Genomic DNA, 13,097 nt, shown 5'->3' with positions numbered 1-13,097 from the left:
GAGCATTTTTCACAGAAATAGAACAGATAATTCTAGGGGCGCCTGGGTGGCTCAGTCAGTTTAGTGCCCTAACTTTTGGTTTCAGCTTAGGTCATGATCTCAGGGTCATGAGAATCCAGCTCCATGTTAGGCTCTGAGTTCAGCAGGGAATCTGCTTGGGATTCTCTCTCTCCCTCTCCCTCTGCCCCACCCCACCTCCCCTGTTTGCACTCTCTCTCAACTAAATAAATAAATCTTTTTTTAAAAAATCCTAAAATTTGTATGGAACCACAGAAGACCCCGAATAGCCAAAGCAATCTTGAAAAAGAGAAAACTGGAGGTATCACAATTCCAGACTTCAAGTTATATTACAAAGCTGTAATAACCAAAACAGTATGGTACTAGATTAGACACATAGATCAATGGAACAGAATAGAAAACCCAGAAATAAGCCCACAATTACATGGTCAGTCTTCCACAAAGGAAGAAAGCATATAAAATGGGGAAAAGTTTCTTCAAGAAATGGTGTTGGGAACACGGGACAGCTACCTGCAAAAGAATGAAACTGGACCACTTTCTAACACCATACACAAAAGTCAATTCAAAATGGGTTAAAGTCCCAAATGTGACACCTGAAACCAAAACCTTAGAAGAGAACACAGGCAGTAATTTCTCTGACATTGGCTGTGGCAACATTTTTCTAGATCTGTCTTCTGAGGCAAGGGAAATAAAAGCAAAAAATAAACTATTGGGACTTCATCAAAATAAAAAGCTTCTGCACGCAAAGGAGTCAACAAAACTAAAAGGCAACCTACAGAATGAGAAGATATTTGCAAGTTATCTATCCAATAAATGGTTAGTATCCAAAATATATAAAGAACTTGGAAAATTCAACACCCAAGCAACAAATAATCCAATTAAAACCTGGGCAGAAGACATGAAGAGACATTTCTCCAAAGAAGACCTACAGATGGCCAACAGGTACATGAGGATGCTCATCATCAGTCATCAGGGGAATGCAAATCAAAACTACAACGAGAGATCACCTGACACCTGTCAGAATGGCTAAAACAAAAAACAAGAAACAACAACTTTGGGTGAGGGTGTGGGGAAAAAGGAACCTCTTGCACTGTTGGTGGGAATGCAAACTGGTGCAGCCACTCTGGAAAACAGTCTGGAGGTTCCTCAAAAAGTTAAAAATAGAACTACCCTGGGGCACGTGGGTGGCTCAGTAGGTTGAGCATCCGACTCTTGGTTTCAGCTCAGGTTATGATCCCGGGGTCCTGGGATCAAGCCTTGCATCAGGCTCCACGCTCAGGACAGAGTCTGCGTTCTCTGCTTATCCCCCCACTCACGCAAGTGTGCACTCTGTCTCTCTCTCAAATTTTAAAATTTATTTTGAGAGAGAGCACGAGCAGAGTTAGGGGCAGAGAGAGAAGCAGACTCCCTGCTGAGCACGGAGCCTGATGCAGGGCTCAATCCCAGGACCCCAGGATCATGACCTGACCAAAGGCAGATGCTTTACTGACTGAGCCACTCAGGCACCCCTAAAAATCTTTTTAAAAAGATTAAAAAAAAAAAAAAAAAGAACTACCCTATGATCCAGCAGTCGCACTACTGGGTATTTACCCAAAGAATACAAAAATACAAAAACTTTGGGTAAATACCCAGTAGTGGGATTGCTGGATCATAGTACCTCGCTAGCCAGGTACTTGATGCTTGTGGTGAAGAAGAGTGTGGATTGATGAGAAGGAGCTAACAATTTAACTGGGGAGATGGAAGCACTCTATATGGAGTGTTTGTTTGATTGTTTATGAAAGTTACTTAAACTCTCCTTTCACACTATTGGGTAAGTATCCCAGAATTAGTGTACCAGGACTACTCAGATGTATCCAGGATTACTCAGGTGTTCCATTCATCAAAATTACAGGAAAGTTAAGATTTGTGCATTAAATGTATGTAAATTTTGCCTTAAAAAATAACAAAATAGGGGCATCTGGGTGGCTCAGTCGCTAAGTGTCTGCCTTCGGCTCAGGTCATGATCCCAGGGTCCTGGGATCGAGCCCCACATCGGGCTCCCTGCTCCTTGGGAGGCCTGCTTCTCCCTCTCCCAGTCCCCCTGCTTGTGTTCCCTCTCTCGCTGTGTCTCTCTGTGTCAAATAAATAAATAAAATCTTAAAAAAAAAAGTAACAAAATAATCCTTGAGTGGTGAGTGGGTAGAGGTGGAAATGAAACAAGAAAGTTGTGATTTCGAAGCTGGGTGATAGTACATGAGGTTATTACACTGTTCTGTTAACTTTGTGCATATATATTTAAAGCTCTCCACAATGTTTTTTGTTGTTATTGTTTTTTGTTTGTTCGTTTGTTTTTGGGGCAGCAAAACAAGGTTTATTGACCGCTAGCAAAGCGATAGTACAAAGCTCCCAAGGACGGAGGGGTCCCAAAGGGGTTGCCTCACGTTTTTTTAAAGCAACATTCTAGTGTACCATACTAGAAAGTCATAAGATACTAGTATTCAGAAATCACCCCTGAAACTAATAATACACTATATGTTAAGAAATCAAGAAATAGCCATGTAAGCATATTATTTAAAAATGTGGAATTAATGGGCACCAGGGTGGCTCAGTCGGTTAAGCGTCTGCCTTCAGCTCAGGTCATGATCCCAGGGTCCTGGGATCGAGCCCCGCATCGGGCTCCCTGCTCCGTGGGAAGCCTGCTTCTCCCTCTCCCACTCCCCCTGTTTGTGTTTCCTCTCTCGCTGTGTCTCTCTCTGTCAAATAAATAAATAAAATCTTTAAAAAAATAAAAAATAAAATAAAATGTGGAATTAAATAGGGAAAAAAGGTTAAAAGATAGCATAATGGTTGTCTCGGGGGGGGGTCAGAACTGTGTGTGGAGAGGGCTGAAGCACGGGATGTCTATTTTGTAAGACTGTCGGTGTTATTTGATTTTTAAACCTTATGCATGTATTACTTAGATAAAACGGTATTTTCTGTGGATTTCTGCATTGTTTTCAAGGAAAATATCAACATAATCCTGTGTGAATAATTAGACACAGACTAGTGCTTGGAATATATAAAAATTCTTTTTGCCCATGATGATTTTGGCAGTATGCCCAATGACTTCCATTGCCAAAGGTGGTGATTTACATTTGAATTCCTACTTCAGATGAGCAGGGCTCGGAAGTTTGATTGCATATAGTTTCTTCCTGTGTGCTCCTGCCCTCCTGCAGTTTGTTTTTTACACAATAGTTAAGAGTGATCATAAATAAGCTTATATTACTCGCCTATTTAAAAGCCACTGAATATCTTCCCATTGCAATTAGAATAAAATTCAAGCTCTTTATCATGGCCTACAAAAGGCCATAAATGCTATAAACGATTGGGTGTTTGCCATTCTTCCCTAATCACTGTGTCAGCCTTGATGGCCTTCTTGCACACTCATCGCTCATTCCTGCCTCAGGGCCTTTGTACTTGCAATTCCTCAAGAGATTGACTGCTTTTCATCATTCAGGATTTAATTCAAAATGTCGTTACTGAAAAAGGCCATCTCTGACCATCTAGCTAGACTAGCTCCCTCCACCCCTTCTCCTTCTAGAGCAATAGTAAAGTGTGGTCCTCAGACCAGGAGCATGAGCTGGGAGCATTTGGTTTGGTTTGGTTTGGTTTGGTTTGGAAATGCAGAGTCTTAGGTCCTACCACAGACCTGCTAAAGGAAAACCTGGATTTTAATGAGACCCCAAGATGATTGTGTGCATTTTTAAATTTTCAGAAGCTCTGGTCTAGAATGACTCTGCCCTCACCTTTCCTGCATATCTGTTAATAGTTTCATCCATTTCTGAAAGTAACTTTGTCATTTGTTTACATGTTCACTGCTTCTCCTCCCTAAATTGAATAAAATCTCCACAAGGGGCACCACATTTTCTGATTTGTTCACTCCTGTATTCCAGCACTTGACCCATTATCTGCACTTAGAACGTGCACAATTATTTGATGTGTAAAAGAATGCACAAATCTGATGGAGATTATTTTGTGTTCCTCAAAGTGTGTAACTCTGTACAATAAAAATCTTCAGGACTCTCACTCGCTTGTAAAATTGGGGTTACTCTTCCCTCTCAATATCATTATGAAGAGGTTTCACTCTTTCTTGGACACTACTATTAAACTCGTGTGACAAATAAAGAATCACTTATTTATCCTTGTTTTCAAGTAGTTTGTTTTCCAAACCAAAGTTTAGGTTTTATTGAGTGCTTCACTACGGACTTAAAACCATGACTGGTGTTTTCTTTCTTATTTTTGAAAAGCATTCTCATTCAGAGTTAAAGTTATTTTCAAAGGTTTTCATCCAAAGTAAATGTTAGATATTTGAGTCAAATTTTATTAAATCTGAAATAATCTTTTTTAAAAACAGGAAAATAAGATTCTGAAAATGTTAAGTGCAGAATTTGAATTTAAACTGCAAATAAAAACTGATGGAGCAAATTGTGTATCAGTTTTTTACTCTTGAGGTATGATTCTAGGAAGGACCTATAGTTTCTGATACTGTTCTGTGTTTAAAAATATGTTCCTAAGATATGTTTCCTATTGCATATCCTGGTGAAATTTGTCAGGAAGCAACATTTCAGTCCACATACTTTGTGATTTTATTTATTTACTTACTTAGTTACTTATTTGTGTGTGTGAGAGAGCGTGAGCAGGGGGAGGCGACTCTGTGCTGAGTGGGGAGTAGGACGCACGGCTTGATCCCATGACCCATGAGATCATGACCTGAGCCGAAACCAGGAGTCATATGCTTCACTGACTGAGCCACCCAGGTGCCCCTCACTCCACACACTCTGAATGAAGAAATAAGGCAGCTTAAGTCAGTGGCTTTCAGCTGGGGGAGATTTTGCCCCCTGGGGACAATTGGCAATGGCTGGAGACATTCTCGCTTGTCACAACTGGTTGGGGAATACCACTCGCATCTAGTGGGTAGAGCCCAGGGATACTGCTAACACCCTGTAATGCACTGAACAGCCCCCAACTGCAAAGAATTCTTTAGCCCAAAATGTCAGTGGTGCTCCTGGGAAGGGACTGACTTAAATTGAGAGAGCCCTTCCTCTGCAAATACTAATGCCATCAGAAAAAGAATACTTTGATCCTATCTTTCGGATAAGAGAATATATAGAAACAGGCAACTTGGAGATTTAGCTGGGTATATTGGCATGGCATTCTCAGACAATTTTACATTTTTAAAAATAGAAAGACTCAAAATGGGGTTACTGGTTTTCCTTATTTTACAGATGGGGTCGAGGATTTGGTCTTTTGGGTTCCATTTTTGGAAAGGATGGTGTATTAAACCAGCCAAACAGTGTCTTTGGACTTATATTTTATATACTACAGTTATTACTTGGTAAGTATTTATACAGCAATACAAAAATAAGTTTGTTTTGTTATATTCCCTTTAGTACTTTGTGTCTTTGCCCTGAAATGTCTTTATAGTAAATAAAAGCATGTTAATGATAGCACCACTAGTTTGTAGCACGTTTTTCTGTTGTGAAAATTCGGTTCACTGAGATTTTGATGATGCTAATGCTGAATTTGGTATCTGTTGGTGTTTAATCAGGGATAGCAGCGTCCCATAGTGTCCAGAAAAACCAGTCCTGTTGAGGGAACTTACTATTCCAAACAGTCTTCCCCAGAAAATTTTTTTCCTTATTAATTTATATACTGTAGGGTTACTTAAACGTATTATGCCCTGAGAGAATATTAACAGCAAGCAGTGCGTGTAATTCCATCACCTTTACACACCTGCTGTGTCCATTGTCTTCTGTTCTTTTCACTTAACTTTATGTGAATTCTTTCATGTTGTTTCCTCTCTTCGCTGTTCTGTTATTGTTGATATCAAGGTTTCAAGTTTTTGTGTTCTAAATAACACTGCAGTGATCAATTTTGTTTACAGTGCCCTTCACACACACCTCCCTCTTTGGATTAGTTCTGCAAAATAAATTTCCAAACACTGGGTGAATGAGCCAAAACACATAAATTTTTTTAATGGACTTTAATACGTATTACCAAACTACTTTCCCCTCAATTGTCCGGCTTCCCTAAAGCTTCACGCATCTTCATATTTTAAAAGTGTTTTCTGTAAAATTTCTAATTTAATAGTTACAAATCCCCATCATTTTATTTTAATTTTCCTGCATTGTCCCTTTTGTCATTGGGATCCTGATAATAGTCCATTTTCGTATTTGTTACATTTTACCCATTCTTTATCCTTTTTTATGTTAGTTTGGTGAATTTTGATTGTACAGAAGTTTTTTATACTTTATTAGAGTTAAATCCAGCCATTTTTGACCTTTGGTTTCCACTGTTAATATTTTACCCCATTACCTACCAGCTCTTCTGTGCTCTTCTGCCTAGCTGAGGTTGATTTGTTACGAGGTAAATTGTGAATCTAAATTTTTCTAAATACTCCTAATCAGGTGTACCCAGTTCCATATCCTGTAGAAATACAAAAATACGCACAAGGATATTCATAGCAGTATAGTTTAAAATAGCAAAAAATTGGAAGTAGCTTAGCAAAACATAATGGTTGAATAAATTAGGTTACATCCATATTAGAAGATCTTTTGGAAAGATCAAGACATAATTTGGTGAAAAAAGCAAATTGTAGTATAATAGGTATAAGAGAAGTATTTAAATATGTATTTAAATATGTATCTAAATACATATAAGTATGTAAATATGCATTTACATATATATATATATGTGTAAATGCATAGAAGAGGGTCCAGTGGTTGGGGGCCCGGGGTCAGACTTTTATTTTTTATTCCATTTATTTGTTCTGTTTGGATTTCTAAAGAAGAATATAATGTATTAGCCGAAATTAAAATAGCCTAAGAAACGCTTTTGATTATGTTAATTTTTGGAGATAGAGATGGAACAAATTTCCATTTATAATATTTAATTTGTGAATTTCCTTATATATAGATTTTAAATGGTGTGTATCCTGTGTATTTTTTCTGTGCACATTTTGTGTGTCCACATGAGGCATTTTCAATGTCAGGAGGCACATGGAAGGCGGCACACGTGAACTCATCTCACACAGTTTGCCAGAGCACATCGTCTTCACTGCCTTCTAAGTTGTTTGAGATGCAGCATTTTTAATTTAATTTTTCCATAGGTAATACTTTCACGAGTTCAAGAGTAAAAAAATATAAAATGCTATCCAGCAAAAAGCCTGCCCTGACCTTTGCCCCCCTCTGCCCACTTCCTGCTGCCGTTCGTCCCCAGCTGGTAGCTGTCTGTTGCAGGACTTTCCTTAGGCAAGTACAAGAAAGTCCAAGCCTGTCATCTTCATCTTCCTCCTTTTTAAAATATAAAAGGCAGATGCTGTACATACTGTCCTACATACTCTTTTTTCTTTTCTGCTCGACTAACTCATCGTGGTGATATTTCCATAGCAGTCCACTGTCTTCATTCTTCTTCACAGCTGCAGAATGTTCCACTGCTTGATCGAATCCTCGTTTATTTAGTCCCAGCACCTTGTAAATCCCACTGGGAATTGTACCTCCAGCCACCAGCCCCATTACATCAGGACAGGATGGGTGCAAGAGTATTTAATAGCCAGGATTTATGGAGCATTCGAAGAACTTTATACCTATTAGCTCACTCACTCATTCATTCATTCATTCATTTATTAAGTAAGCTCTAGGCCCGACGTGGGGCTTGAACTCACGACCCTGAGATCCAGAGTCACGTGCTGTACTGGCTGAGCCAGCCGGGTGCCCCACCTGGTAGCTCTTTTAATTCACACATCAGTATTAGGAGGGAAAATGATTATAATCTCAAGGAAAAGAGTGGCATGGAGAAAGTAAATAACTTGTCCATATCATTTTGAAACCAACTCTCTTAGTCAAATTCACGTGACAGCATTAATTTTTGAAGGCGTAGATATTTAGGACAGGGCCAGCCAGAAGACCGTTCAGGACGTTACCTACGAGTGAGCGCGGCTGGTGCATTCAGTCTTCATGCGCACGAGCAGGTGGCCGGTCGGGTTTGCCCGTCCCCGGCACAAGGAATCCAGCGCTATGGCAGCCTTGAGGAGCCTTAGGAAAGGTCATACGCTAGAATGACCGGTCCTGGGAGCAAGTCCGGCCTTTGGGGCCCGACTGTAGCCCGCAGGCAGCTTCTTGTCAACAGGCAGTGGGGATTTCAGCTCCTTAATTAACCTCTTCAAACCTCCCGCCACCGATTATTTTTTCCTGTTTCTGTTCTCCTTGTCCATTAGTTGTTGGAAGGGAGGGTAGTTTAACAGGCTCTGCTGTCTCCTCTGTCCTTGAGAGTAAGAGCACGCGTTCTCCCGACTGCCGGCTGCAGGAAATTACATAACCGTACATGTGACAATGTGGGCATCCCTGAGCCCCGGTTCAGCGCACGGAACGGCCTCTCTTCTTGATCTGCTTTGACCCACATGTGGCCCAACTGGCCAAACGTGGTTTCCGTTACCTTCCCGGGTGAGCCCTTCCTGAAATGTTTATTGCAAGTTTTTTCCTTCTTCAGCAGCATATTGGTACAATCATCTTTGTATGATTTTTGGAAAGTTTGACCTAAGCATTGTGCATTTTTGAAAAATCTGACTAAACAAAAGGCAGATTTTCCCGCCCACAGATGGGGAGCCTGCGGTGAGAAGGCCAGGGGAAGTGCGGCCTGCTTGGGAGAGAAGGCTCTGGGCCTCACGCTCCTTTCTCCATTGGGAGCGATGAGGCTGTCGATTTTCCAGATGAGCTTCACGCAGGATGGGATTGTACGACTGCGTATTTTCTTTGCGTGACTTAACTAAGTAAGGCTAGTTTATGGTGTAAGTAATATTTCACCTAGAATACTGACAGATACTGACAAATCAAAAACACTGCAGCTGGTATTCTGTGTGCAAAGTCAACCTGCATAATCTTAACAAAACAGGCCAGTCGTTTTTGTTCCCAGATTTCATCGCATGTGTCAGCAGTCAGCAGTCCAGCACCGCGCCGAGTCACAGAATGCCAGCGTTTCCCGCAGAGACTCTGTCTCCGTTGTCGAGGCCTGACTGAGCCGGTGTCTCTTTCTCTTGCAGGCATGACAGCAAGCGCAGTTGCAGCTTTAATCCTCATGACATCCTCCATCGTGTCTGTGGTCGGGTCTCTGTACCTGGCCTACATTCTGTACTTTGTGCTGAAGGAGTTTTGCATCATCTGCGTCATCACATATGTGCTGAACTTCATTCTTCTTATCATCAACTACAAACGACTAGTTTACTTGAATGAGGCCTGGAAACGGCAGCTGCAGCCTAAGCAGGACTGACAGCCGGACGAACTCTGAACTGACAGTCGGAAAGTCCCCTTTTCCATTAAGTTTATTTTGCAGCAGTTTTTTGTTTGTTTGTTTGTTTGTTTTTTAATTCTTTACAACAGACACTTTCCCTAAGAATCTTAAACTGATTTTTTAAAATCCTGTAAATTAGAAGGGGCCCTAGCTATTTTCTGTGTCAATCTTCATTTTAAATATGGCTACAAAAAAAAAAAAAAAAGAAAGAAAGAAAAAAGGATATGCCGAGCCAATCAAAGACAAGCTTTAACTTTACTTTGAAGATGTTTCTGAAATAATAAAATGTAGCCCTAGCCCCCTGCCCTTGATTGTAAAGTGAGCAACCATTGCTAGTAATTCTCTAATGTGTATAAATTCAATTTCAGGTATAACAAATGTGATCATGACATGAAAATATTTTAGAATAGATACTGTATTAAATATTGCCATGTTTACAATATGTAATATGTTTTTAGCCGATGGATTTAAACATATAGATTCAACTAGAATCCATTTATGTGATATTTGTAAATAAAGGTAGACCTATTGGATCCATCCCTGCAGAACTTACTGTACAGTTTAGTTGAAGTGTAGCAATGAAGAATTGTCAGCCCAATGTTGACTGAAGAAATAGTGAAAGTAGTAAGTACAGAGCATCTTGTGAAAAGAACTGACAGCTGTGGGTTCAATACTGACAGCAAAAATAATAGGGTAGTTGGTTCCCTTTCATCTCCTTCCTCGGAAAGGAAGAAACTAAATTTGGACATCCAAGTCAAGCTTGCATCTAGTCATAAAACTGGATCGATTATAACCTTACAAAATGTGTCATGTGACCAGACCTTCACGTCCAAGGCCTTCAGGACACCAAAGATGGGGAAATGGCTTAGATTTCTTTGGAGAAAAGCTGGAAACATTAATATGGCATTTTTAGGTAAAGTCTCTTACAGTAGCTGAATTTTCATGCAGATATTTTTCCTTAACATGGGTGCCAGTCGACCAAACAGTATTAGGACCTTGAAATAACCAGTATAAGCCCAGTTGCTCCAGAGTAGGATTGCTCTTGGGTAGCTCCGTAGTATGTCCTGTTTCATTCTGCACTAATTGGATGTCTAGTTTAATTGCTGTAGAGTCAGTATTAGATTTGTAAATTTTAGGGCTGACACGCTGCTCAGCTTGCTCCATCAGGAGTGGTGCAGGTAGAAATAGCTGAAGGTGAAGTACTCTAACGGTGTCGCTGCTCTTTCTAGAAACTACGCAAATGCCCAGGTTTTAAAGGTGATGTGAATAAACCCAAATGAAATTGCGACAGTATGTTTCCATGGTTAACACCTTCTATCAGAATGTTAAAAGTGCCTTCTGTCTTAAACCTCAAACCAAATATTTTGTGTGTTGAACTTGGGCAGAAGTGTCCTTCCTTCCTCTTACCATGAAGTAGAAAACCTGCATTATTCTCTGGAAGGGTTCTGTATGATCATTTTATTGCTTACACTGAGAAGTAGTAGCAATGTTTTTGCTTCCAGTTAGAGTCATCGTTGTGTTCAAGAGAGACCGGGAACTTCTGAGTGCTTCCCAAGCCTTCTTTCTGAAGGGAGGGGACAGGCTCTGCTCTGTAAGCCGTAATGTGTAGAGTCAGCAGCTTTCAGCAGCGTCCAACTAACTGTCCTAACTGATGCAATGTATTTTTCTGGCCCAAGGCAGGTGTAACATCTGAACTGTAATGAACTTTCAACCAGTTTTACCCAGTTTCATAAAAGTCGAATTCGGATTTCCAGGCTTATGTTTTCCCATGAATGTGAATAGTCCAATGCCTCTTTTATTATGTATGTACTGTTCTTGTTTCTGTAGTGAATGAACTACAGAAAGCATTGGATTGGATGTCTGGTGTTGGTGGAGAAACAAGTCCCAACGTGGAAGAACTTGTCCAGTGAGGTCATCTCGTAGCAGCGCTTCCAGTCCTGCCAAGCAGCTTCCGGTTCTTTCTTCTAAGCTAGAGTGGAAATGGTTAACAGTGAAGACTTCTGGGGTATATATAACACCGGCTGTGCTAAATAAGTTCCTCGTGTCCCAATTTAAAAGGGTTTTTCATCATATTTTGTATCAATCAGCAGAGTATAGTTAAAGCTTGTTTTGATGTTGCATCCTTGGAAATGTCTTCAACTCTTATAGGATAAAATGTGAAAAATGTTCAGCCAGACCCTTCCAGGTTTTCCTTTGCTTTCCTAATAAGCCTTGGGGAGAACACCACTGTTTCAGTCGTACAAAATTTTTTGCCACGTTCCTGTGACCCCGGTAGAATTCGTACCTTTTTTCTCACTGAGCGATGAAGGCGTGCTGCCGGTATCTCAGTGGGCAACAGGACCCCGGGGGAAGAATTCAGTCTCCCCTCTCCATCCTGTCTTCCGCCCCAAGGAGGAGAAGACACCGTGCTGTAGAATTTGAGGACTGTTATGACTACATTAGACTCAGTATTTAAAACACTGCACCATCACTAGCCACCAACACGGAAGAACAAAGTGGGGGAGGGGGAGGCTGGATGTCTGTTTCGTGCAGTAATTCCATGCTTCTTGGTTTGGGGAACGAGTCCCTTATTTACTTGGCAGTCATATCATTTGAAGAAATAAGCTGTGGTTAGATGACAAATTCTAGGTGGTTTGGTGGATTTCATTCGGTTTTTCATTGCAGCTAGGTGCTTTCCACGAAGGTAAACTGGTGAACAACTCAGGTTTAACTAGCTGTGTGCCAGGAATTACTTCTACCTGATGTATGTCACCTCTCTTTAAATCCGTTACTTTTAAAGATGTTGAAAGCATTGACTATTTTCATACAGAGACAGAGATCTGTCGTTTGGTACGAGATCTTTGGACCCTACTCGGTAGGATATAGGACCAAGCCTCCAGTGAAATTAAAACTGTTTGTTGGCTTTAGTTTGCTTGTATTTCATTTATAAGATTATCAGCAAAAGTGCAAAGTCATCTTCAGCGACTACTTCGTAACTGAGATTGGAACCACCGCTTGACATGAGTGAAAGCTGGCAAATCTTGTCTTGAAAGTTCGTGTTAGACAAATGCCAACAAGAAATCCACTTATCATTTTTGGTAACCTATTTGGGAAGGAATACCTAACGTGCAACCTTTGTCCTCGTGTGTTTTCCCCTAACACGCAAGCATTGGTGGAACATTTCTATTCAGGCATTTTAGGCAGCACTTATGATTCCTAATCTGTGAGAACTCTCCCCTTCGATAAAACAGGAGGGGCAGGGGTGGGAATCCAGGCTACTTGGGGGTTTTTTTGTTGTTTTTTTTAAACAAATGAGCCCAGAAAAGGTGAAATGTTTTGTTATAAAACTGTATTAAGCATGGCCTAAGTATTAGGTGTATGATCTGTAAGTATGTTCCATCAGAAATATTTATTACTAGTGCTTTAAGCTCCAGAGCAAACATTCATTTAAAGTGGAGTTCACTGGGCAGACTTCCCCCTTTACTATAGATAGAAATATTCTTTATCAGAGACTTAGGACCGTTTTGCTAACTGGTAAAAACAAATGTAAATATGTAAGAATGTTTATTTGTTGCACATAACTTTTTTGGTATAAAATAAATGTAGCCGTTACCGTGGAAGCTGTGCTGCTATCCTTCTTACGCTGAAGTCTCACAGTCCAAACAAGGCGCTGGGGTCAGTCCAGTCTTCCCATCAGCTACTCTGGAGGCTGACACTGGAACTTCCTTCCTACAGGTGTACTGAGCTGCCTCTTTTTCCCTTCCATTATTTGTAATTTATAGAAGACACATGCAGAA

At 40.5% G+C, this 13,097-nt stretch overlaps 1 protein-coding gene across 1 annotated transcript in view; it reads left to right on the top strand.

The window, feature by feature from the left end:
- Nucleotides 1-12,920, top strand: part of VKORC1L1 (vitamin K epoxide reductase complex subunit 1L1) — a 61,902-nt gene extending 48,982 nt beyond the window's left edge. The window contains exons 2-3 of the mRNA XM_036115289.2: nt 5,262-5,371; nt 9,074-12,920. Coding sequence (XP_035971182.1) covers nt 5,262-5,371; nt 9,074-9,300 — 337 coding nt within the window. The 3' untranslated portion in view covers nt 9,301-12,920. The remainder of the gene's footprint in view (nt 1-5,261; nt 5,372-9,073) is intronic.
- The last annotated feature ends 177 nt before the right edge of the window (nt 12,921-13,097 follow it).

This window comes from Halichoerus grypus, chromosome 6 (genome assembly GCF_964656455.1).
Source record: "Halichoerus grypus chromosome 6, mHalGry1.hap1.1, whole genome shotgun sequence".
In the NCBI taxonomy this organism is placed as follows: domain Eukaryota; kingdom Metazoa; phylum Chordata; class Mammalia; order Carnivora; family Phocidae; genus Halichoerus; species Halichoerus grypus.
Note: the sequence above shows the minus strand (reverse complement) of the source record. Positions and strands in the feature narration are given on the sequence as shown.